The sequence below is a fragment of the Columba livia genome, chromosome 3, assembly GCF_036013475.1.
Source record: "Columba livia isolate bColLiv1 breed racing homer chromosome 3, bColLiv1.pat.W.v2, whole genome shotgun sequence".
In the NCBI taxonomy this organism is placed as follows: Eukaryota; Metazoa; Chordata; class Aves; order Columbiformes; family Columbidae; genus Columba; species Columba livia.
The window spans coordinates 38,563,506-38,591,321 of record NC_088604.1 but is presented as its reverse complement, the minus strand read 5'-3'; the positions used below and the strand labels follow the sequence as shown (position 1 = coordinate 38,591,321).

Genomic DNA, 27,816 nt, shown 5'->3' with positions numbered 1-27,816 from the left:
AACAGATGTAAGCATGTCATCCTACTAGAGCATTTTACAAAGGCCAGAATTTCTTATTTTCGTACACTTTTCATGCTTTCTTGCTTTTTAAAAGGCAGTTTCATGACAGTGCGTGTGAAGTACAAACACAGTTTTGTACTGAATTCTGTTGTGAAATGAATTTCAAGGCTTTTATCTTAAAAACGTGGAAGACATATTCACTCACAGGACCTACTTCATTTTTAGCATCATTGTGTATGTGAGAAATAAGCATTTATTTCAACTTTGGAACCCAGATTTCCAAGGTTGTAAGCTGTTTCAGCATCATATGAAATGAATCAGATTTTTTATTTATAAATATATGTACCTACATGCATATATGTGTGTGTGCGTATACACACACAAGTGACAGATGCTGCTTTATGTTGTACAATTAAAAACACAAACACAAATGCAAAAGAATTCCCTTGGCTGTTATGAATCAAAACAAAACTCTCCTCTTTTCCTCCTCATGTTTGCATGTGGGAACTCCATCCTCCTTTTGTCTTCTTAATTTTAATGATTATCCATTTTATTAAATCTGATTTTGCTATTTCTAATTCTCAGCTGTTGTAATATATTTCTTAACTGGTCATTCTCAGCTTTCCCGTTTTGTTATTTTTCCTGCTTAAGCAATATGATTTTCAATGAATTGGTTTCATGATTGGTTTCATGATTTTAAAGGAGGTAATGAACTGATTCTGCATCTGTACTCTACGTTCCATTGCTTGACTATGAATGGTAGAAAAGTTGTGACTGGTAGAGAAACAAATGCCAGTGTGTTGCTCTGCTTTATATGTATAAGCTTCATAATTTTTTAATTACCTCACTGCAAAAGTTATGTATGTGGATATACAAAAGCACGTGGAATATTGGGGGGTTTAAGAACAATTCTAATCTTCTTGGAAGATTAAAAGCATCCTTATTCAAATGCTACTTATCCTACCTATCGTCATACCTCCTGATATCTGAGAGATAAAACAGTAAGAGGCTTTATGCTACACAATTTTAATGAGGTCGCTATTACATACTCCCCCAAAAGAATGCATATATCTGTATCAGTTTTTAAGATGGGAATAATGAATTTTGAAGTGAAGAGAAAGCTCGCTCGGGGCAGCATGGTGTGTTAGTAAGGAAAGGACAGTCCACAGCTGTACCCAGCAGATGGCATTTTTCCCCCTTCTAACAACTAAATGTTTTCAAAGCTCTAATATTTGGCTATTTTCATACTTTAAAGTAAAGCCTTTTTTCACAAAGTATTAGAAGATTGCACTGTGAGCAAATATTTTTCAGCAGATTATAAATTATATATAATGTATGTGCCTCTAATTACAGGATAGAGTCAACTGGAATGAGCAGAGTGAAACAGGATAATGATATTGATTATTTTATTTTTTCCCCCTTGAGCCTGTATATCAAAACCATCGTGTCTCACAGATGTTTATAAAAGAACTTTACTCTTCTGGTGAATGGTAAAGCATCACATCTCAAATGGTCAAGTTTTTAATCATTTTACTCAGGAGTGCAAAATTCTGCTTGAAAGTGGATATTCGATGGTAGGAGATCAGTGGATTTGGGGAGCAGAGCAGGACAGATGGACTCAAAAGTGAATTGGATATCTCTGAACTGCTCTCTCCTCTCCATAAGGGAAAATTCACTATGGGCATGGTTAACCTTTCTCAACTAATTCATTCAAGAAGAGGAGCAAAAATGACTCTCAGGACTCACTGACCAAGATGTTGGTCCTTAGTTTCTGCACAATACTCACTCTGAGAAAAGTCTCCACACAGCAGCTTTCTACTCAAGTTTGCTGTACTTAAACAAAACCAACAACAAAACCACTACCACCCAAACTCTGAGGTTCTGTGGATGCCTACCAGTGTCCTACATAAGGAAACACCCCTGATAAGCTTAGACAAAGGTGGGTTTTATTAAAAAGTGGTGAATGGAGAAAGGATGGTGTACAGTGAGGAGGAAACAATAACCATTGTTTCAACCGCAGTGAAAACAGACTAGCTTGGATGTACAGAACGGACTGGGATATTGGAGCAGTTGCAGAAAAACTGTGCCGTGTGTGTAAGCTTGAGAAAGTTGAGTAAGAAATAATTTTGCAACTCTCACAAGCCCTCAAGTACGAAATTGCACCCTCTTTCCTCACTCAGACTTATTCAGCATGTGTGTCTTCATAACAGCTTGATGAACAAGAATTCTCTAGCTTGTTTAAAAACCCTTATTCCTGCATTCTCATCCTAAGGAAAACAATTATCTTCCTTTCTTTTAGTTTTCGGATGTCAAATACAATAATTACATTCTAGATTAGCTTTGAGTGATTTATACCTGACTGAAGTGCCTGTTTGCTGTCAGATAATAAATTCTCTCCCATAGTAACAAGGTGGTGTTGAAAGTAGCTTTGAAGAAACGAATGACCTATTTAATTTTTGAACAGATAAAGGATTTCTCTGAAGGAACAATTAAAACTTGATTTTGCAGCATTAGTATTAATTGTTGTCTGATAGATGTTCTTTTACTGGTTCAGGAAAGTAAGTGTGTGCGTATAAAGTAAACCTAGAGCTAATTCTTTTTCTGTGCATTTTAAATCAATCATGGATAAATCTTCCAGTGAAGGTGCTGGATGTGAAAAATTAAAGGAATATTCTGAGTTTGAAATTAAATATATTAGGCAAAAATGTAGAATAGTAGGAACTGTTGAAGTAATCCCATTGTCACTGGCCTGTGCTTGTAAACTGCAGCAGAGGAATATTAAGGTTACAACCTAATGTCCAAAAGAAACTGAATTCCTCCAAAAAGAGTAGATGTCAGGGCTGTGTGTTACTTGTGTTGGGACAGGTGGATCCAGCACACAGATCTGTAGTAGCCGAGTTATAGAATAGCTTGTAAATTACTTAAATAAGCTCGTAAATTACACTTCTTTTAAAAAACAAGTTGTAAAAGAGGATGAGAGACGCTTTGTGGTCGCGTTTCCTAACGGGTGTAAAACTTGACAGCAGGGGTGTGTTAAAATGTAGGTTTCCCATCATCTGTTGTGGGAATATGTGTTCTCCGAGTTTGCCCTTTTCTCTCTTTGCTTCTATGGTACTGTTCCCATGTAGACGGAGGTTTGTGTTCCTGCTAAAGTTTTAATCATTCTCCTTTCCTTCTCTCACCCATATTTGCATGTGAGTCTTCAAGGTTGGTTTCCAAGTAAACATGAATATTTTTCACTTGCCGTCAGCTGCTACTCCAAAAAACGATTAAAATCCTGGTTAAAATGCATAGGGTGCATAGGGTTTCCATGAAATAACTGGAATTCCATTCCTCTGTGCTGATTGTTAATTTTCCCTCTCTGATGTAGGTAAGACTCGGCATATAGGAAAAGGCAATAGCTTATGTTCTTTTGTTATGCTCTTCATATATATTTAAAAAATAGCCGCATTTTGAGACAGCTAAGTCTTTCTTGATACATGAGACTAACTTGCATGCTCCAGTCCTTTTCCTTCCCAGCTATATCACTTAGTTTAAGAAAACCTACAACTTTTTCCTAAAGACTTTGTCTTAATCTTAAATCAGACCTGAATTAAGTTCACAGGGTTTATCATGAGCAATGAGATTTTTTTTTTCTATAGTACCTGTAATTAATTGCAGTTTACTATATTACTTAAAAAGGCTTATTGTCTGCAGGTAGCTTACAAAACTGCCATGAGGATCTTCTGCTTGGAAAATCAAAATATACTGAACCATGTTGCAATATTTTTTTTTAGCAGGCTTCTTTTTGGCAAGGGTAAAATATAGTCCAAAAGGACATACAAAATTGCTTGTGGTAAAAAATGATGTCTTGGAGGCGTATTGCAAAAAGGAAAAAGAAAAAAAACCCACCTCCTTTACTCTACATTTGTTAATTAATAACTTAATAATTTACGTTACATAAATCTTCTCAGAAATAGATGAAAGAAGAGACAGAGCAGGTCATCCTGATACCAGTTAAATCAGTAGTTATCAGCCAGGGACTGGAAGTAACTAATTTTTTGTCCTATGCAGTTAGCATTCAATCATAATTGCTCTTTCACTTATGCCCTGCATAATAAAAATTCATAATTCAGGACAGTAAATGAAAAGATCCTCTCTTTCTGTAATAATAATATAGCAATTTTTATGAAGAATGCAATTATTTTTTCCCACAGTTTCTAGGAAAGATATATTTTTGCAAGTTGCTCATCATCCAGGCCTCAGCTGCTTTCACTTTTTAGAGAGAGTTTTACAAAATAGGTTAATAATTTCAAGTAAAGTCTAGAAAGCTGGCATTGGAGGAGACGAGGAATACTAGTAGCATATGAAGAGCTTGCAAAATGGTTGTATTAGACCAAACAATTTGTAGAGGCAGCTCCTGAATATTATGATGTTTCCTGATCCTCTTTTTCAGCCAGCGTGCAGACAAGTGGGTCTGGCTGCATGGGACTTCTTGGGGTGTTTGTGGACTTGGATATGACTGTACCCCGAGTGCCAGGGAAGGAGGGAGCCTGGCTGGTGCTGCGTGTGTTTCCAGTAGCCTCCTTGGGTGATTCTGTGGGTTTATATTGCTGTGGAGTTTGTGGCCGCTCGGGAGAAACTGGAACAGTAGTTTTCAAGCTGGGAGCTGTTGCTGTGAAGCAAATGTGTAGTGCAGAGGCACCTCAGAAGTTTTTGTTGTTGTTGTTCCTAATCTGTTTTCTGTCTGCCCTCTGTTTCTGAGCATCGTCCCAGCACATTCCCACTCCCCTCCTGGCAGCTCCAAGGAAAGCATGCTTCCCCTCTCCACAGTTCAGAATTGGGAGAAATGCTGCTAAATGTTGGAGAATGGAGAAGGAGAGTGGATGTATTAATAGGTGTGTGAGCACAAAATGTATTGATAGGAGACGGTCATCTTAAAAAGCCTGTACAAAACAGAACCAGGGAGTGGTGAAGTCAGAAGTAAAGGAAGGAAAGAATGGAGGAAAGGGTTAGTGGGGGAGATGTGACACTTCTGAAGTGAGGCACAGCACCCTGACAGCAGAGCAGTGGTTTCCCTTCTAGAGAAAGCAAGCTTATGGGTAAACATACTGATATTTTTGAACAGAGTAATACACCAGGAAGACAGGGCAGCTTTACTGCAAATGCCTTCTAGATTCCAGGTAGCATAATGAGTATTACACTCTTTGTACTTGGTACTAAAAGGTAATAGGCATTTCTTTTGTCACACCCAGGAAAGTACTTCAACTGTATTTCTTAATACTTCAGAATGCAGAATACCTCATTCTGTTTTTATTACTACCTGAAGAATTTCTGTAAAAGAAATTTAATTTAAAATTTCATATAATGAATATGCTGAGGGACATAATTTTATAATGAACAGAGGAATTAAATCTTGCACCATCTGTGACGATCTCTGAAAGAAGAGTGAAGAATTCAGCAGAGTTCTTGAAATCTCTGACAGCCTCCTACCTTATTTTGGGTGGTAGGTTTGTTTGCAGCAGACGGGTGTTCTTCATGCATTCTGCTGGTGACACTTGTCCCTGGGGAGATGGCAGCTGGGTGGGTGTCACCCCCAGTCCCAGACAAACAGTTCATTGTTCATTATGGGATTCCCCTCAGGACTGCGATCTGCTTAGTTCCCTAGGAACCTGTACCTAAAAGGTTTGCAGACTATAACTCAATAATTCCTGTGATTGTGCGTGATTAATAAAATATTTATTTTTAATAAATCATTAAAGTGTTGTGGGGAAATAGGAAGAAAGAGAAATCAGTTGGAGTGGTCTGGCAGTGCACATGCATATGGCTAAGGGTGCTCTTTCCTGAAGCCTTTGATAAGAAGGTGGGAGTTTTCATACTGGTTCTATCGCTGATCCATGTAGACAAGTGAATTTTCTATTCTTTAATGTTTTATTTTAAAGATAAATTGCTAGTCTTTTTATGTCTTCAGTCCTTGTTTCTCTTGCACACCAGGGCAACATCAACGAGCTCCAGTCTAATTACGTGTTTCATTATGAAGTGTTTATCAGATTTGAATTCTCCCTCAATTGGCATAATTTGATCACTCCTTGTTCTTTTATTTGAGAAGTGAAATATGGATCACTTAATCTATCTTTGCTTTGCCGTGCATTGTCAGAAGGATACTGGTACCAACTGATTTACTCAGGGTACCTTATGCTGTGCTTCAAAGGGGTTGACAATATTCCTTCTGAAAAACTTTTGCATTCATAATTCAAATTTTTGCTGTATGATAGAGTCATCTCCACGGAATACAGAAGTGCCTTGTCGTTATTGCAGAGGAATTCCCTCTCAGTTTGGCCAACCTGCAGAGTGTCCTGTTTTCTTCTATTTGGAAGCACTGGCTGCCAAGGCCTGGGGCTGCCGGAGGTGCTGCCGCCCCTGGTGCAGTTTCCCTCATGGTGCTGGGAAAACCAGGGAGCTGTTGGAGCAGCTGAGCTGCTGCTGATGGGCAGAATGGGAGGCATTGTAGCCAGATGAGACCACCCCCATCGTAGCTTTCCTGCCGGTTCTTTGTCATGGTTTTTCACCAGTAACAACCTGTGTTCCAGCTGCTCTGATGGTTTGGAATAGTTGTGCAGGACAGGCGTTTGGTTTTATATTTTTATTTAAAAAATGGAAAGACCAAGGACAAAGGAATGACAAAACCTCACATGGAAAAAAATAAGGTTCAATGAGCTTCGAAGTCAATCCTTTGAACGTTAGGAAATAGCAGAGTTCTAGTTGCCAGGTTCATATACATTATGATACAGTCCTTAATTATATGGGTAACTACCTTTCCCAAATTCATACACTCAGGAGCACATATCTTTCATTGCAGAGGAAAGTAATACTGAGGTTGTAAGGGAATTTTAAGTATGGCATCAGCTTCCTTTCAAAGTGATGAACTTTGTAATCTAGCTAAAGTTGTCAGCCTTTGCTTCATCAGCAGACTTTCTTTGTTCATGACTTCTTCAAATTACTAATAAATATATTAAACAGTCTGTTACATAAATTGAATAGTCACTTGGCCTTTGCCAAGATGAAAACTGACCATTTATTCTGCCTGTCCAGTCTCTTAATCGGGGTTTGATCCATAACAGTAAGTAGCCTCTACCATATAAAAGTCCTTACTGTCCAGTTTTATTAAAAAATAAAAATAATAAATTGCTGTGGAAGGCTGTAACAGAAGCCTTTTGGCAGTCTGCATCGATTCTGTCAGTGTGGTGCCTCTCCTGTCCCCCACTCCTTTTTAAGCGCTCTTTCATTAGAGTGATCAAAAGGGAGGCAGATGCAGCCGCAGTGTGAGCGCAGCGCAGGGGCCGCGCCGCCTCCCGGGCGAGCCTGCTGAACAGCGCGCTGCTCCCGAACTGCCAGATATTACCCTATTTAAGTGTTAGAGGTTGCCATTTTGTTTAGTTTTTTCTGTTTTGTTTTTGTTGTTGGTTGGTTTCTGTTTTGTTTTTAGTAGCAATTCGGAGCCTCTGTATTAAGAAACGTCAGAAATCTCGGATATGTTGCATCGGGGTTTGGTGATTTATTTCACCTTAATTATCAATACATCCCCAGAGGTTTTCTTTTAGTACTGCTGTTTCCGCAGGCATTTCATTTTGGTAACTAAAAAAAAGCGCTCCTGACTAGGTGCCTTTATTTTTTTCAGTGGGAACAAACAAATCTAGTAGTTTTTCAGCAGCCTCCCTGTAGTTGCTCCTTGTATTTCCATGTGATCAAGTGAATCTGATGATTTTTTTTTTTGCTTTCTACCAGTTTTGTACTTGGATATACTTGAGATTTGTTTGCCATTATCTCACTGATTTCTTCTATATCTTATTTGTTGTTAGAAATCCATTTTTTCTCAAGTAGCTCCTGAGACACTTAAAACATCTTTGTTTTGACTTTAAAATGCCTCTAATTAGGCTTATTATTTTGTTGAAGTCTCCTGATATAAAGCTTTGCATTGTGGTGTCAGTTCCTCGCTTAATTCTGGCTGTTGAATTTACCGGTGTTGTGATGTCTGTTATATTTTAGAAGACGGTCAAGGTGGAAGGACCCTGTGGGGTCTTAGACTAGGATTTATTCTAGACTAGGATTTATGGCGTTGCAGTGAGCGCGTGTGAGTGCTCCTGCTCTGTGAGATGTGGATAAACCCGGGCAGGGCTGCAGCACAGCTGGTGTCAGGCAGGTCCTGCAGCAAATTGGGAATAGCTCCTAACTGCCAGCATGTAACTCAGTGAGGAAAGAAAAGGATCATATTCAGAAAGAAAAAATTACATTTACTGTCAGAAATAGATTCTAATAGTGAATTTTCTCAGGCTACGTAATAATCTCCCAAAGGAAAAGGCAAGCGGCCTCATTTGTCAGATAATTTATGGCTAGCCTGGCCAAATTGCTCATTATACTACAGGGAATAATATTCCATTGGTGGAGGAATGGGCATGATTATTTAATGGGTACTTTTTGTTTCTACTTACTTTTCCTTTCTACTTTTTATGGCTAAGTTATATGTAAATGTAGTCAAAATGCTTCTTTATGCGATTTGCCTTTGTACCGCAAAGCCTGGACAAATATTAAAATACTATCAGCACTAGACATAAACACAGCAAACAAAAGGCAGTGATTTTGGAAACATCTGATGTTGTGGTTTTATTTATAAAGTTGAAGAACGTTTCTTGAAAATCCTCCCTGTCTCTAAGAAAGCATTTGTGTACAAACACCTTCCCCCTCCCCGAAAACAAAACAAAACAACAGCCAAACACTTGTTCAAAAATAATGCAAATTCCTAACTTTGACTTTAGTCAATTTATTCTTTTTGACCGTGATCTAGAATCACTTGCAGAGCACTACTTCAAATATGAAGTCACTTCATTTTGTGGTTTTGAGCTCTCTAAATGTAATTTTTATTGGGCTTGGTATATAACAGTGGTGACGTTGTTCAGTGGAATTATGTCTTTCAGGGATCAGTTACTTCCCAGATTCCTATTATCAACAGACAGTGACAGACAGTGATTTACTGTAGGGAGTGAGGTAGTTCAGTGAAGCTTTTCAAGTATTACGCATAGGAGCTTTTCCTATGAAGGGCAATTAGCATATAACTGATATTTTTGCCTGAGTTTCATGTGTTTCAAAAAGCAGCATGCATATTGATATGAGTAATAACACACGCTGTTGGAGTACTATTGTGGGGAGGCTGAAAGTGTTAAATTCAAGTCTGCGGTTTGTGCTAGCCACTGCATTTTTCCCATGAATATTACTTAAAATACAGTTTTATGTTAATTGCCATCACCATTGACTTGGCTTGGGATATTCTGCAAATTCAGAATTCCCTGAATGAAAAGGCCTTACTTACATTTCTGTGAGATTTTTTTTATTGCAGAGATTAATTTAGCATTGTAAAATTGTTTACAGTCTCTTTTTTATTATAACACTTGATTGCATCCCTTTCCAACCTTTTTCCTCTCTTGAGTTCAAACCTAGGGGGTTTTTTTTGCATTTCTGCTATGTAACCAGCCATGCATCATATCTCTTCCAGTTTCTTCATAGCCTTTTCCATTTATGTCCTAACTTGAGGAATAACATCCTAAATCAGATATACGGTATATTTGCCTACTCTTTACCATTGTGATTATACTAGAAAAGCTTATATTTGTCCATGTATAAAGTTCTAATGCAGGACTGGTGAGTAAAAAATTTTGCTGTAATTGCTATATTATATATGTTTTTCTATAATATATTCATAGCCTGAAAAAGTGGTTGAATAAGGTAAGTGTTGAAAGCAAGAGAGAACTTCTCTGTCCTGTGAAGCCCCTGCTTTGCCATTGCCAATATTCTGTGTGCCGGGTTCACTCCTGCTTCTATGAACCCTCAAGTTTTCTGTCTCTTTATACTTTTAGAATGAAATAAAACTCATATTCTTTGTTAGTTTAAATTCAGAAGCTTATCTGTGCACTGGTATCAGCCTATTACAGAATTTGTATTGATCCTTTAATATACTTTTATATTGCATAATACCCAGTATAATATTTTCACTATGTTGCTCTTTTGTTACTAAGCGAAATAAATTAATGAAATAATTAATGATCTTGAAAAAAAAAATGCTTGTAGGAAGTTAATTCTTTTGACCTGACTCTAACATCAATTTTTATAATTGTTTATTTATGCTTTTCTGACTTTCTTCTTGCTTTTTCTTTTAATTTGATATATATAAAATATATAATTAGCATTGAAAAGCGATGGGGAGCAATTATCATAAGCGAGAAGCACAATATAACTGAAATGTCACTGTAGTAGAATCCAGGTTATGGTTCAAGAAACTGCTTCTCTTTCCATGGCTAAGGTATTGCAGCAGACTGCACAGTTTCCTTCACTCTTTAAGTGAACACAAGAAAAATACACAATATGTGTTATATTTTTAAGAGGATATCAGCAGCAGTATGTGAACGTGGTGTCCTTTCTGCTGTGCCATGATGCTTTGTTTGTGCTCATGTCATCGTGTCCAGTAATGACGTACAAGGATAATTTCTTTGCATAATGCAATACAAAATTTGTAAAATTATGTATAACATGTAAAATATGTATAACATTATGTATAGAAGTTACCTTTATCTTCAAAGCTATATAAGAAAACATTCAGTGTTTGAAAATCTAGTTATTGAACTTACGAAGGTGTTGCTTCTGTTCTTAGGGCTGTTATTCAACCATGGTTGTGACTTAAAACAGTCGTTTCTGCCTAAAATGTGCAAATGCACCCAGGGTGATTTTTAGAGACAGCTAAAAGCACATGTAGAGCATAACAGTGGAATTCTTTGTATACGCTTATCACACAAAAAGTATGTTTTAAAATAAAATGTAAAAACATTCAGAGCATAGCTAATATTAGTCCTGATTTTATAGTTATTTTAAATATGAGACTTTACAATGTGAGCATGGTCACAGTGATTTCCCTAAACTTTTATCTGACTGTGCAGTTTATATTTTAAACAGGTTATATTTCATATTTGGCCTTAATCAGCAATAAATAAATAATTTAGCAATAAAGATACAGATGTGCACAAGGGTCAGTAGCCCCACTGAGTGTCAGGATTTGTTTTTTTCTTTCCATTTTGCTTCACATCTATCCCACTCTTAATACGCGTCTTCTCAGGACTGAAATCTGTTCACCAGCAACCTCTGTGAAGACTGCAAATGTCTTTCCGCAGCGTATGAAGGATGAAGTTGTTACATCAAATACTAGTCCCATGTAGCTAGTCGTTTTCACTTTTGATGGTAAAATGGAACTAGTCCATGCACCTTAATCCCGTTGTCCCATCAGTGGAATTGGTGCTCCTGTGTAATCGTACCTGCTAGGGCACAATCCCTTTCATACAGACACGAGGGGTATTTCAGGTATCAGTCCACCGTTCAGATCAACCAGAAAAAACCCTGCCTGACCTGGAGAGAGTTGTTCCAAGTAGGAGAACTGACCACAGCAGGAGCTGCCTCTCATCCTTTGCTGAAAACACTCAATTCCGACTACACCATCATTAGTAGTACAGACAGATGCACACAGCTGTCATGCTGGGGTTTGGAAGTTTCTGCACTCAAATACTTTTCTGGTTACGTGATATAACAACAAAGTCTTGTTACGTCTAACGAAGCTTTGGTGGCAGGCTGTAGCACTTATTGAGTTCTTAAAAACAAACACAAACTCATCTAGAGTCAGACTTCTTGGTGGTTGCAAGAGCTAGTGAAAGAAGCAGGCAAGAGTCAAGAATAAAAACAGAAATAATCTAGAGATCTATATGGAGTGATGAACTATTCTTCAGCCACAATGTATGTCAAGATAAATTTTAGGATTGCCTAATAGAGATACTGCAAGATCGTATTGGATAAATTGCCATCAGTTCTGGTATTTTGATGAGTGTCCTTGTGGAGGCTGAAGGAAGAAGCCACACGTGGTGTTTCAGAGGGGTGGCGAATAGCCGAGGCATTGCTGTAGGCAGCTCTGCATGCCACCCACTGCCTGTTCCATGGCAGTTTTCACCCTGAAAAAACAGACAGATCCAGCCCATACGCCTGTTCTTTGCTCATTGTTTTTCTTCGGCACATTCCACGTTTCCAGTGCCATTTTCCTTGCCTCTTTTCATCCCTTCTACTGCACATGCTGCATTTTTCACTCCGTGCTCTCTGCTTTCCGTGTGTGTCTGACCTCTGTGCCATTGCCTAGGGCTGCTGGTCTCGGTCTGTGTTCCTGCATGATGCGCCACCAGTCTCACCACAGAGCAAGCGCAGGAGCTGCTGCCTCGCACAGGGGCAAGTTACCGCGTTCAGCTCACCTGCAGTAACTTGCTCCTGTGAGAGGTGGCGGCTCCTGGCTCCACCCTGCTCCTTCATTTCTCTGCATGCTCCTTTCTGGAAACCTCCTTCTATAGTCTGCACAGCGGGATAAGGATCCAGGTAGCCCTGAGGGACATTTCCAGCTGGTTTGTGTACAAACTGGTCAGAAGTTGTTTTCAGCTCCATGGTTTGCATGGCCATGTTTAATAGCCTGAGTGGACTTTGAAGGCAACCCTTGGAGGCTGAAGGGGTTGGTGTTTGGGGTTCAGGTTTGAGGGGTGTCCTCAAGGCATAGCTCCCATCAAGACACAGAGGAACTATTTGACACCTTTTCTGCCCTCGCAAAGTACTACTTCGTGGCTGGAGCATCAGTGTTTTGGTGACCTTTGCCTGAATATTGTCAATAATGTCTTGAAATACCCACCTTCATCTTAGCAGACAACTCTTGGTGAGTTGCTGGGAACAGACCATGTGTGGAAAAAAGGAAACAATCAGGTTTCTTTGAAATGTGCTGCCCTCATACTGCCCATAGCCAAGGGTCGCTCTGCTTGCTGTGGCCACAGGCAGTAGGAAAGGGCTGATGGTACTGGGACTGTCCCAGTCCCTAAAGCGAGGTTAGCTCTGCTCAGGGAGGGCGAGCTCTGTGGTGAACCAGTCTCTGCTGCTCCTGTAGCCCTAATCCACTGTTCTGCTCCATCCCAGAGCTCTACCCCAATGCTTTCCAGCCCAGAAGGCTCCATTGTCACTCCTATGTACCTCTCATCCCTTGTGTTCCATGTTCCCTGCTATGTCACGCTGCCTTATTCCAAGTTTCGTTTCACTTCAGCCCTTAACCCTGTCCTGCATTTCTTTGCATTTACTCACTGCACATCGCTGTCACTGTTGACACCACGTTTTTTTGATGACTGTACCTGAGTGTGCCCAATTCTTCAGTGAGCTTCCCCCGCAAGCAGCAGTGCCTGGCTCCTGCACCTTGGATTTTGAGAACATCGGGTATATTTTATGTCCCAGAAAAGCCCAGATCTAGGATTCTGAAGGCAGAAAATAGGTAATTTGGCAGTAACTATACAACATCATTTTCCTAGTACTGGAAAGGCCTTTAAGACCTTGACATTATATTGGCAAAAGTCAGATATGGTCTGTCCTGACACTTCTTGGGGTTTTTTTATGCTGTTTGCATAAAACAAAACGGTACATCCTTAATAAGCGTTTTGGGTTAGAAGTCTACTCAGCTGGGTGTATTAGGACAGGAGTGTGGGGAGTGTAATGTTACACAGGGACAGCACATCGTAAAGAACCACTGCTTCTTGCAGTGATGATTATTCTGCTTACAGAAAAAGAAATGGGACTTGTGTTGAGAATGTATGGAATGGAAGAGGCTACAAAAAAAACATGTGGCAATCTGTAAGCTAATTGATTGGTTGAGGCAACTTGGTATATTGCTACAAAGTTTCAAGTAAAAGTAAAAATATGTATTGAAGTACCAGTAGGCATTTGCAGTTTTGACAATTGTTTCTCATCATTTTAAGGTAATTCTTTGAATGTGAAATTCAAATGTTATAATTGTGTGGTGAAACTGTCACCACTGTTCATAGGCTGGTGTTGATTTTGGCCAATTACAGGTGATGTCCAGGCAGGGTAGTTGTTGAGTACCACTGACAGTGGTTTGATACTAGAACTGTGCAAATGTAAAATTTGGTAAAAAATAGAAGACTGACATTTTAAAAGAGAACATTGGTGTAAAGAAACATAGAAGTGCTTATAAGCAAACCTGCCTACCATTTGAAAGCCTTCAAAGACAAAGAGTAATTAGTTGAGAGAATATCTGTATCAATTTAAATATGGTGAGGCTTATGGTATAAAGTTAATTCTAGGTACCTAAAAATGATGTTGGGGTAAAGAACTACAAGAATGACTTTATAATTTGAACTTTCTGATTGGTGAGGAGTACATCTCAATAGTAATTCAGAAACCAGTCATGCTCAGTTTCTGGGGGTGAGATGGAGATTGACACATATTCCTCTATCTCACCACTCTCCTCGATGGCACGTGGTTTTTTGATGCTGCCACTGGTGCCTCCTGAGGGAGCAGGAATGCTCTTGCAGCCTGTCCAGAACCCAAACAGTAATTCTTACCCACAGTCTGCTGACCTCTTCTGTGTAAGCTCAGTCTCTGAAATATGGAGATTATGGTGATAAGAAAAACCCTGGAGTAAAAAGAATGTATACTAGTAATGAGATTTGGAATTTTCAATTGCTCAGACTACTTAGGGGTGGAAAAACAGAGTGTTTCAGGACATTGAATTATGATAATATTGAGATGCTCATTTCAACCTCATTGAGTGCTAATATGGAAAACTGACTGGTTTTACATGTTGGTGATATAATTCAGAACTTCAGAACTCAAGAGGAATCTTGAAAACTAGAGAAACAAATAATGAAACCTTTTATTTAAGCAAAGGACAGTTACAAATAACTTTCTATTCCCTAAAAACGTTGCTAACATTGCACTGAATTAACATTGATTTTTGAAGTGCCATGTGAATACAAGTGAAGCATTGTAAGTAAAATACTTTTCAGCGGAGGCAGTGGAAGGTAAATAAATAGTAATAAACTGGTCTTGTGTCAATATCCATCTTATTAAGGAAGCCAGTTCTTGCAGTTCATTTGCATGTTTTTGGTGTATATCAGTGATAGCAAGTTAAACTGTGCAGACAGCTGTGTGGTCTTATGAAAGATGAGTCTTAAGGTTCCCAAGATGTTAATTACTTCTGGCTAAAGTGTGTGGAAGACAAGATCCTGACACAGCTGGTGAGGGAGCCAACTGAGGAAGGCACCCATGGGACCTGTTGTTTGCAAACGGAGAAGGACTTGTGGGTGATGTGATGGTTGGAGGCTGTCTTAGGCACAGCACTCATGAAATGATTGAGTGTTTAATTCTTGGAGAAGTCAGGAGGTGGGTCAGCAGAACTGCTGCCTTGGATTTCTGAAGGGCAGACTTTGGCCTGTTTAGGAGGCTGGTTGGCATGGTCCCTTTGGGAGACAGTCCTGAAGGACAAAGGAGTCCAGGAAGGCTGGTCTCTCTTCAAGAAGGCAATCTTAGAGGTGCAGAAGGTGGCTGTTCCTGTGCACTGAAAGACAAGCTGGCAGGGAAGAAGAATGGCCTGGATGAACAGAGAGCTTTGGCTGGAACTCAGGAAGAAAAGGAGGATTTATGACCTTTAGAAGAGGGGCAGGCAACGCAGGAAGACCACAAGGATGCTGTGAGGTTATGCACAGAGAAAACGAGAAGGGCCTAAGCGCAACTAGAGCTTAATCTGGCTACCGCCTTAAAAAAACAGTAAAAAATGTGTCTATAAATACATTAGCAACAAAAGGAGGGCTAAGGAGAATCTCTATCCTTTGTTGTATGTGGGGGGAAACATCGTGACAAAGAATGGGAAAAAGGCTGAGGTACTAAACGCCATATTTGCGTCAGTCTTTATTAGTAAGTCTGATTATCCTCCGACCCCACCCTGAGCTGGAAGGCAGGGAGCAAAATGAAGCCCCAGTAATCCAAGGGGAAATGGTAGTGACCTGCTACACCACTTAGACACGTAAGTCTATGGGGCCACATGGGATCCACCTAAGGGTTCCGAGAGAGGTAGTGGAGGTGCTCACCGAGCCACTTCCCATCATTTATCAGGAGTCCTGGCTAACCGGGGAGGTCCCAGTTGACTGGAAGATGGCAGATGTGATGCCCATCTACCAGAAGGGCTGGAAGGAGCTTCTGGGGAATTACAGGCCTGTCAGTCTGACCTCAGTGCCAGGGAAGGTCATGGAGCAGATCATCTTGAGTGCCATCACATGGCACATAGAGGACAACCAATTGGTCAGGCCCAGTCAGCATGGGTTTATGAAAGGCAGGTCCCGCTTGACCAACGTGATCTCCTATGACAAGGTGACCTGCTTAGTGGATGAAGGAAAGGCTGTGGATGTTGTGTACTTAGACTTTAGTAAAGTCTTTGACACTGTTTCCCACAGCATTCTCCTGGAGAAATGGGTTGCTCATGGCTTGGACAGGCATACTCTGCTGTATAAAAAAACCTAACTGGATGGCCGGGCCCAAATTGTTGTGGTGAATAGAGTTAAATCCAGTTGGCAGCCAGTCAGGAGTGGTGTTCCCCAGGGCTCAGTATTAGGGTCAGTTGTGTTTAATATCTTTGTCAACAATTTGGACAAGGGGATCAAGTGCACCCTCAGTAAGTTTGCAGATGACACCAAATTGCGTGGGAGTGTTGATCTGCTGGAGGGTAGGATGGCCATACAGAGGGATCTGGACTGGCTGGATCGTTGGGCTGAGGCCAGTTGTATGAGGTTTAACAAGGCCAAGTGCTGGGTCCTGCACTTGGGTCACAACAATCCCAGACAGCACTACGGGCTCAGGGAAGAGTGGTTGGGAAGCTGCCTGGCAGAAAAGGGCCTGGGGGTGTTGATTGACAGTTGGCTGAACGTGAGCCAGCAGTGAGTGTGCCCAGGTGGCCAGAAAGGCCAACAGCATCCTGGCTTGTATCAGGAATAGTGTGGCCAGCAGGACGAGGGAAGTGATTGTCCTCCTGTACTCAGCACTGGTGAGGCTGCACCTTGAATTGTTCAGTTCAGTTCAGTTTTGGGCCCCTCACTACGAGAAAGACATTGAGGTGCTGGAGAGAGTTCAGAGAAGGGCAATGAAGCTGGTGAGGGGCCTGGAGCACAAGTCTGATGAGGAGCAGCTGAGGGAACTGGGGCTGTTCAGCCTGGAGAAAAGGAGGCTGAGGGGAGACCTTATCACTGTCTACAACTACCTGAAAGGTTGTAGTATAGAGGGTGTTGATCTCTTCTCCCAATTAGCAAGTGATAGGACAAGAGGAAATGGCCTTAAGTTGCGCCAGGGAAGGTTTAAATTGGATATTGGGAAAAATTTCTTCACTGAAAGGGTTTTCAGACATTGGAATAGGCTGCCCAGGGAAATGGTGGAGTCACCATCCCTGGAGGTGTTTAAAAGATGTGTAGATGTGGTGCTTAGGGACATGGTTTAGTGGTGGATTTGGCAGTGTTAGGTTAACAGCTGGACTCAGTGATCATAAAGGTCTTTGCCAACCTAGATGTATCTATGAGTAACCACATAATCACACTGGGAATAATCACACTTTGTCTTCTCTGTTTTTTTTAGGTCCCTTCCTAGAAATACAGCTGGAGATATATATTTTTTTTTTCTTTTCTGCCTTACAAAAATTATGTGTGGATCTTTTTAACAATACTTTTTTTGCTTTAAGGTGTGCCTCTCTCAAATATGGTGACATACTCTGGATCCTCTTTACAGATTCTAACCTTTTCTGCTAATTACTTCCCATATGTTTCTTTTCATTTAGAAAACCCTTAAATATATTTCGAGTTTGCTTTATACTCCTAGGAGAAGCTTTGATCAGTATGCTGGCTTTTTCAACTCTGAATACCTGCGTTCTGAATGAATTTGACTTATTGTGACTGAAAATGATTTTGACGTGCTCATCCTGCCTTATATATGTCAGTCCTGCAGGACTATCATGGACATGGAACTGTACAGGTCTTCCCAATGGAGTCAAGCACATGGGTGGGTAAAGGGAAGAAGCCACTTGCCTGTCCATGCTGCGACTGATCTGTTTTGACCCTTGCTGATATTTCCTTCCTTCGGGTATTTCTGTCAATGCCCAGACAATTGTTGTGTGCTCTGTATAATTACAAAAGCATTTTTGAAGGTGATATACAGTTCGACACCACTTCGTACTTTTGTTTGATATACATGAATGATTTGACTTTGCTATTTTGCCACTGTTGGTGAACCAGATGAAGATCATATATATTGTATTGCTGTCAAAACTGGGAAGAATCAGAATCATACTAAGATGTGTTCATTGTGTGGACTGAAGGCCAAAACAATAGTTACTGCTGTTAAGCTTCTGATTTCCTTTGTTTATGAAAATAAGCCTGGAAATGGTGAGATATTAATTAGAAAATGACAAGGTTATGTATAGAAGAAAAATGTAACTCACTATGAATTAGAAGTATATAAAGAAAGAGACATCTCAGTGTTAGACTTGAGCAGAATGATGCCTACATTCCTACTTATTTTCTGGTTATTTCTAGTTAAGGGGCGGGGGGGGCAGTTTAATCCATATGTGCTAACGGGAATGGAATATAAAATTGAAGGACAACAGAAAACAGCAAACCCTTCATGAAAACGTGCAGCTACTGAAGATTATGATGGGCTTGGGCATTTATAGGCAGAAACTCTTTCAATGGTCTGTAATCAAAGAGTTCTCCTTATGGGATTTCTGTACTTAAGGGCAATGCTTTCGGAGCCTCTGAAGTGGAGGTGGTGACCATGGTGTGTTTGCTTAGCAAGAGGAACATTGTGGTTGTCCAATTTGAACAGCACGTTGCTCTCCTGACCCTTTCCCTGGCCAGTGCTGTTCTTGTCTGCCTGTTCATAGCAGCAGCACCTGAATGCTCCTCTGGGATTTGGAGTTTGTGTAGTAGTAACATTGACTTGCACAATACCTGCAGAAGCCTGACTGAATCTCTTCCAGAAGTACCAACAGTCATTTGAATCAACTTGTCCCACTGTCCCTCTGGTTCTTGGTGGTGTACACAAGATCTTTGTAAAGAGCTGAAGAGAACAGTAGACAGAAACTGCATCTGGGGCTCTTTTTCTTTAGGAAGCCATTAGACAATACTGCAGAGATTCTCTATTAATTTCTCTACTTGTAGTGATGTCATTTTTGTATTACTGTGCATACTTTTATTTGCCGTAATCTGTTTTAGCTCTTAGGCCTGCTGCTCTGAATGTGTGTTTAGTAGTCTTTTCTCTTGCTCTCCCTTTGTCTCTAATGGTCTCTAATAAATACTAAAGGCACACACCTGCTGTTCTTCCGTGATACTGAGTGACATCCATGACAAAGAAACCTGTGAAATTATTTTGTTGAGCAGCTGCTTCTCCCATAAACAGAAATTTCTGGTGTGGGTCCATCTTTAATGCATGTCTTTCTGTTTTTGTAGTAGTTCAAATAGAAGTGTGTAATCAGATTTGCAAAGGTAGCTCTTGTTGTCATAATAAAGCTTGATACCCTGCGACAGTTCAGTAACAGCTACTGGGGACTTAAAAAAACTGATGGATGTAAAGTGATATCTTAAAAGATTTTATTTTATTTTTTTTTAGGCTGCTCACCCAGAATGTTGGTCTTCTTTATGTTGGAAACTTTGACAGACCTTTTGCACAAATTAAGGTATGATTAATAAGTAAGGGGTGGGGTGGCTATTTAAATTACTTCACTTCTGTGTGATTTAAGTCTTGATTTAGAGTCCTTCAAGTTATCAGTACAACTTCAGGAAAAATAATGGGAAATAGTGCTACCTTGGTGATGTTTACCATATTCTGGGTTTGCTTCTAGTTACATAGTTACATCTGTGTACTTAACTTGTCAAAGCAGCTTTGTTTTTCCTATCATCTTCTGGTTCATTTTTACTCTGGTTTAATTATAAGAAGAAAAATGTTCTGTATTTTCTGTGTGTGTGTGTTTTGGTTTTGTTGGTTTTGGTTTGGTTTGGTTTTTTGCTACCTTGTCAGTGACATTTCACAACAAAGCCACTTTTGGAACTCCGTAATTCTTCAAGTGATCCTTGACAGGGAAGACACTGCAGTAAAAAGCACAGATTGTTTTCCCAGTATTACTAGACTTATTATGAAAGACTCATACAACTGCTGGAAAATCAGCTGTCTTTTACAACTTACTGTTTATTTTCCTTCAGTTGAGCTGTAATAGTTTGACATTTCTAATTGGCAGTTGCTAATTAGTTTTGTCATGTCACTTGCAAACAGAAATGTTTTACAATACTATATGGACCAATTTTGATGAGTTTCATTTGGCGTTTTCTTAGGACAAAGAGAGGGAAGCTTTAGCTTGTCAATCATTAATTGGGATGTGGAAATATGAGATCTGTTTTAGAATGCTGAAATGTTCCCATGTCCCAGGTGATACCTGTCATTAATATATATTCTTTGCTCTTGGCAGCGTTGTTGCCTCCATTGTATGCATATCCTTTGCTTCTCAGAATTTTAAAAGCCCTTGTTTATTTCTAAAACGTGGATGTGTTCCTTTGCCATCCCTCATTACATTGCTAAAGACCACTATTCCCAACTGTAATTAGCAAATACTTGTATTTTATAACTTAAACCTTAGTACTGTTTTAAAATTACTTTAAAATAACAGATGCATGCTTTTCATCCTCCCTGTTCCTTTTTTCTCATCTCCCCGGTCCTACATGTATGTTATTCAGTTTGGCTAATAACCAAATGATTTAAAGGTTTCTTGCATGAAACATCTTGCAAGAAGTATTTTAACAAATAAGCTTGTATATTTTTAGTGGTAACTCTTCAGAATAGTGCTTGTTTAAATGCTTTATAGAAGCTCTCCCACTCTCTTCTCCCCTTCCAAATGAGGCCCCATTCCCACCCTCACCTACCTCATCCACTTCTAATAGTACGTGGCCAAATGAGGAGGTTTTTCCCTATGGTTATGAAGAGTTTGTGGGTTCAGTGGGTGGGTTTGAGAGAGCACAGGTGTTCACTGCACTCGTTTTGAGCCATTTGCAGTCAGCAGGGTCCTCCTCCCGTCACTCCAGCCAGGGAGAGGCCCTTCTGCTCCGGGACAGCTGTCAGGTAGATGCTGTGCAGGATCAAACTGCAGGACTGAGTTATGTCTCTAGCAAATGTTGAGGGAAAGAGTGCAAAACTGGGATAAATACAAAATACTTATCCAGGTTCCTGCAATTTGCATGCAGGGCCTTCTCTGCTAGAAGTTTCATCTGCATCCTGCTGCTTAATAGATTAAGTGGGATCTTCCTCCCTGAGTGTACTTAAGGGATTTTCCACTAAATTTTCAACATACAAAGCCATACTTATCACTGTGAGTTAAGGTGTTATTTTATTTATTTTAAACATTTTGGTTCAGCCTAGGCTTTATGTCAGGAGAAATGGTGAGCAGTCGTTCTCTATTCCTGATTTTATCTTCTCTTCTGCATTACCCCAATCTTGCACTTTCCTGGCTACAAAAACTTAATCTATTTAATCCCTGTATCCAGTCATTCAGTATCTCCAATCAACACCATTTTTGTTCTTTGTACCCTTCTGTAGCTCTACTGTTGCCTTTCTTAAGGTAGGGAATGACACAATATTCAGGACATGGGCACAATAACATTTTCTGTTCTCTTTGCTGTTCTTACCATATATGCGGTACAATGCTTGATAAATATCTGGCGTACATTTAATTTGAGTAGGTTAATATTAGACTTTCTGGTAATATATCACTGGTGTAGTCTCATCCTAAATTTTATGTTCACCTCAGAACAGGTAATGTGGATATTCAAAATAACTTTCAGTCACTACCTAGGAAAAACAAAGCTTATTATCCACTAAGTTACTGTAGATTACATAGACATCTTTGAAGAAGCTAATTCCACAAGCTGTACTCTGTAAAACATCACTTTTATTTTTGGAGCTATAGGAATATATACAGATATGTATTTGCACACTGCTGCTTTGCTTTGTTTCTGGTGCTAAAGGTAATCTTGAAGTGGAACTAGTTTTTCACAGTGTCATCTCTTTGTGGTTTGGATTATCAGCTGCAACTGGGACATGGCATGCAGTTAACAGAAACAATAAGCTTCTGTAATTGAGGCTCCTGTCTGATTGCTTCGCGATTCTAGAAGGATGTTGGCTGCGTGACAGCAGGAGGAATTGGTGTAGCACCAAAAATGTAGAGTAATAATTCACATTGAGAGTTGGTGCTGTGAAAAGAAATGTGCAGACTCTGGTAACACACAATGGTCTTTGTTGACAAAAGTTTCTTTCATACTTCCCCCAGCAGTTCTTCGAGTCTTTTATACATGGTTGCTAATGGTTCCACCAGTTAAAAGACCTGTGAATCACATTTGGTCCCACAATGAGGCAGAGCCCTCGTAACCTTTTGGTTCAGATATACTTTTGCTCCATGTGATGGATTGGTCACTCTTGCTATATAAATGACTCACTCATGTTCATTTGTAAACATCCCAAGTATTATGCATTCTATTAAGACATGGCATTTCTTGCCAAACGTGTGCATTAAGGAATGCCCCGAACAACTACACTCCTCTGTCACTGTAGATTTATTACCCAAAGCGAACCATTATTACACAGCAGTACTTCCAGTGCATTTTACTACACTTTCAGTTGGACAAATAGGAATGTTGTCAAGCCTTTGAAATATTCATAGTAAACATATAAACTGCCATGCTAGTACTCATAAATTCATGTTTCAATTTATGCACATTTACAAAACTGCAGAGAGAGGAACTCCTTATCAAAGTATCCCTTTCCAAAAGCAAACAAGCTTGATTTTCCAGAACTATACGAGAAAATAATCGCACCAGTGTCTTTGATGGTGAAGACTGTAGATGGCAAGTCTGGGAAGACATTTTGAAATACTAACCTCTCTCCTATGATGATTTTTCTATATCTGTCTTTCTTATATGCGAGAATTCATTAATATTTATATATATTAATATTTATAATGTTTCTGAGACATAGATGAGTTGGTAGCATTAACCAAAATTACCTGATTCTCCTGACTTACTTTCAGCGGTATCAGTGGTTGTGCTTGATAGATGTTTGATCTCTGTACTTCATTATACAAAAGGAATGTGAAGCATTCACTCCTCAAGCTTTTGAATCTTGTATTAGATTAGAAGATTGGCTAGATTAGAAGAAATGGAAAAAAAGCATGTTTCCTGGCTAGAGGGATCTGCCTGGAAATTTTCTTTTCCAATAATGTGCCAGTTGATAGATAGTGCAAGATTTTATATGTTGCTGCTTTGTGAACAGAGTTCATGATACAGAACTTTTAACTTATTGCATAAGGCTTGGGATTGCTTTTGTCCTAGAGTAATATTCACTGAGTTTCAGTAAGTTCAGTGGCTCATAAAAATGATGGCTATTTTGGTTAGCTGCTGAGAGTACTAAATGAATTAATTATTTAAAAGTCAAATTCTCTGCGGCAATGAATTCTTATTTTATTTCCAGAGGCCTGTTCTTTAAAGTTATATATAAGGAATCAATTTCATATAAGGTAGATCCTCTTATAATTTTATTTTATTTTTAAATTAAATTATTTTAATTTATTCTAGCATCTGTTCAAAGGTGGCATAGAACAGCTTCACCATAAGTATTCACTTTTCATATCTTTTCCCATTTAAGGAGCTATGTTACAGTAGTACTACTTACAGTGATACTTCTGCATTCATTCGAGAACTTTGGAGAAATTCAGTGATTTGCAGCTTTCTTTGGATCTTAAGTGGTTGTATTTATTAAATATCTCTTGGAAAGTAGATGAAAGGAAGAAGGTGTCTCTTAATCAACAATCTTGATCAACAAGATGAAGTATTGACGTCAGCTGGAATTAAGCGGCAAACTTTCTTAAATCTATTTACATGAAATATTGTTTGTATTCTTTTACTAACAATGAAGCTATTAAAGCAAAAATCTTATCATAGAAATTTTGTGTTTATTAGAAATAACTAATTTCATTGTCTCAGTATGGATAATATTCACCTGATGGAAAGGTGTGTTATAAAAGTTTTAGCCTGTTTACGGAACAAGAAGTCTTCATAACAGATATGACAGAATCTTTCAAAATAGATATTTGATCAATGTAGATCAGAATGAAAACGCTATAACCAGTAGTTAGAACTATAAAGAAAATGATATTGCTTAACCAATTTTTTAGGATTGAAAGTTTTTGCAGTTCAGTTCCTGGATGCTTCTGGGTTTAGGGGAAACTGTTCAGTACACTGTGTTCTCCATTATTAATCAGTAATGAAGCTTCTGGCAGTCTTTACTATTGAGCTAATGACTAGTTTCATTTTGGGCTCTTAACACATTAAATTACCATTTAAATAAAGATTAATTACTGCAATTTTATTTTTAGTATTTTAAGAGTAGTTATTAAAAAGTTTCATAATAAATACTACTTTGTTCAAAATAGAATTGCTCCATTTAACAGAATATGAAGACGGTCGTGGGGAGAAGAGTCTTTTGGAAACAGTGATGTGTTCTTAGTATTTTGTTTCTATGGCAGGAGCCCAGTGGAAAGATTCTGAAAGTTTTAAGTTTGCTTCAGGGGAATTTGCTGCTGTAGCTACAGCAGTCTTGCTATCAAGGACTAGCAAGGAATCGAGCGCTCTGCTCTGACCTGCAGCTCGGTACCTGTTACCTGGGATTTTATTAAACTTGAGAACGGTATTGCTGATTGCTGAGACAGCTAAACCTACCGCCAGGATTGCAGTTTGGTTCTAAGCTAGTATTTGCCCTACTGCCTCATTTTCCCCCAGCAAATACACTTTTAAATTAAAACATGATGAAGTATAGCCGAGTTCTGCCTCGCAACAGGTAATTGCCCCAGAATAATTGATCATATCACATCAAAACCAGTAGGCCCTGCAGATACAAATCCATCTACCTTTACTTTAAGGGCCACAGGCAACTTATCAGCACCTCGGAGAATTTACTGTAATGTTTCCAAGAGCTGAAACATCTTCAACACAGCTGCTTTACTGTTGTCCAGACATAGGGGCTGGACTAATGGCTGAGAACCAGACTAGACTTCATTCGTGACTCCTTCAGCAACATCAAACATCTGTCGATGATTGCTGAAGTGATTGCCCACAATTTACCAAATAATGTGTTTACTGAAAGAGGGTATAGGCAAGAATTGGTGAGCTTGCTGCTTTCAAGAGCAAAGAACAAACCTCAAGCTAGGGTCAGCTGCTGATTTCTTGTCTGCAGCTGGCGTGTTTTTCTTCCCTGTGTGACAATGACTTCTACTACCAATTAGTGATTGCGAAGCTGGGTGGAGTGCCACTATCTGATCACGGAGGACAGGTATGAGGAACTTTTCAGGGTACAGCTCTTCAGACTACTCCAAATTTAGGAGAAGAATTAGTCCAACTTTCCCCATGCACTCAGTTGGTGTCCTGACAGAGCTCCTCATCAGTGTGATCTGTATAGTCTTTTGGCAAAATAAATGAAAAATTTTCCCTCTGTGCCTCTTGATAGCCAGTAAGAGTATGTTGATGCCCTAACTATTTGATGCTTTGCTTATTGGACTTTCATAACTATTGACAGAGGTTTTTGCTTCCAGTACTACAGCAGGAAAGGAGTTCTAGTTTATCATGAAATCGTATCTGAGTGTTGTTTCTGTTGCCTATCTCCACTTCCTACTATTTTGTGCTGTTTATGTATTGTATGTGTTATGAAATGTAATAGAATAAATCTAAGTATATCATGTCTTCGCCTTGAATAAAACAACAAATACAGCCCTAGAATCTCCGGAACGAGACATTCCTGAGAAAACAGAAGTACAGATTTATCTCTAGGTATTTCATTCTGCTTGCTCATGTTGAAAACAAATGATTTCAAAGAGGAAGAGACACCACTGGCTTGAACAGAGGCCGGTCAAATTAAAAAAAAAAAAAAAAGTGTTAAATTGCTTGGTTAGTTTAGCAAGAAAGTGTCAGAGAAGGATTATTTCATCTTCATATTAGCAGAGTTAACATGGGCAGAAAGGGGAAAAATAGGAGACAATTATTTTAAACTAAGAAAGTAATGACAGGAGAACAAATGGATTATGCTGGACAGAAAGAATTTTATTCTGAAAGCTGAAGACTGCTTTTGAGAACTACAGATGTGGATCAGACTTCCACCAGGAACAAACACCTCTACAGTGTTGACAAGGAATGTGATAATTATATGATTTGATGACTGTGAAAGAAGAAGATAAACCCAGATGATCTGAATCTCCATGTTTCATTAAACACAGTCACTCTGAATTAAAACACACAGAGAATAAAGCTGTAATATTGTACCTCTTCTGAATTTCAAACTATATCTTTAGGATAAAGTCATCAACATTAATAATATGTATTTTTTCTTGTTAACAGTTTGCAAACAGAACTGGTGGGTGACTGATGTTTTATAGTTTTGTGGGATATTACAGTAGGATGTTCACATCATCTTGCCTAGACATAGAAGCTGCACTGGGCATCACTGGAATTGCTGCTATTGGGCTGATGAGAACCTGCATAAGGAAATCCTCTTCCTTTTTCTTATTGTGTTTGTTTTTTGTGGAAACCACCTATATTTGTGTGTCATGCAGAAGTCAACACATGAAAAGTGTTTTAGCACCAACACTTAAAAAGTGGGGCTGATTGCCAGGTGATCTTTGAATATAAATTTCTCAGTGGAGTGAGAATTTAAGCTTGGTTTCTAATGTTTATCGTTACAAGATGATGATGTACAGTCTTCTTATGGGAAGTCATACAGTGCTGAGATAATGCCTCCAGGTGCCTTAGCCTGTCCTCCTTTTCCACTTCTGCACTGATTTCACATAAAGGACTTGAGTCAAGTTCAACACCTTAGTTTTTATCTTCATTGTGCTCGCATGGTCTGGGATATATGAAAAGTTATCTGGCACAGGGTTACAGGCTGTGTTTACCTTCCTCAGGAGTGCAGGGAGGTTTTGCATTAAAAATGAAGTTAATTCTCAGCAGTGAGAGGATTTTCAGTATGGCAGCCTGGGACTTGAAACGAACCTGACAGAACCTGGAGTGGTTCCATATCTCGCAGTCTTCAGTCCCAATTTCAGTATGACTCTGTTTGACTTTGTGTGCTAAACATTAACCTGAACATATTCAAAACCAAAATTCTGAGTTTGTGACAGTAGTAACAGAAACTCTGAGAGGTAACAAACTGCCCTATCCACGCAGTTTATATGTTGTAAAGAAGATGAGGGTGGTACTGGAGAGAATTTACTGAACAAATTGCAAGTTAGAAAATGTTGTAAGGTGCTAGCAGGAAATCACTCACTGCTCATCTGTGAGTAACATGGTTGTTAAAGGTAGCAAATTTAGCTCATTTTGAAAATAGGATACTTTTGAGCCATTGCTTTGAGAAGTAATTGAGAAAGGAAGAAAAAAAGGGTTAATTCTTTATGCCTTGACTTCCCTTCTTTTCTCTACATCTTGACATTCCTTGTTGCAGCTTTTCTCAAGCACAGTCGCTAACTCTGAAGGGCAAGAGGTCCTGACTGCCTGTGTATTTGTGTAGTTCCTGCAATATTAAGAGTCCTCAGTCCTGCCTGGGAATGTCAGACACAAACAGTGTAAATTAATAGTAATACATTTTGTGTGTACGTTTATATTACAGTAAATGCCAGCATACAGTGAGCATATTTACTATCTGTAGACACATTGAGGAGAAAAAAAATAGTAAAAATAAATAATAATAATCTAGCCTTGGAGCTCGTGATGTAAACAGAAAAAGAATAATGACTAGAAAATCTGCATGAGCACTGCAAAAACTGAAGCCGTGATTTTATACGCTGTCACCATTGCTGTCCCTAAGAACAAAATGTTAATG

At 39.2% G+C, this 27,816-nt stretch overlaps 1 protein-coding gene across 3 annotated transcripts in view; it reads left to right on the top strand.

Moving 5' to 3' along the window:
* Positions 1 to 27,816, top strand: part of RNGTT (RNA guanylyltransferase and 5'-phosphatase) — a 182,576-nt gene that overhangs the window by 129,085 nt on the left and 25,675 nt on the right. For all 3 annotated transcript variants that reach the window (XM_065059622.1, XM_065059625.1, XM_065059624.1), the window contains one exon: positions 19,525 to 19,591. In XM_065059622.1, the coding sequence (XP_064915694.1) occupies positions 19,525 to 19,591 (67 nt within the window). The remainder of the gene's footprint in view (positions 1 to 19,524; positions 19,592 to 27,816) is intronic.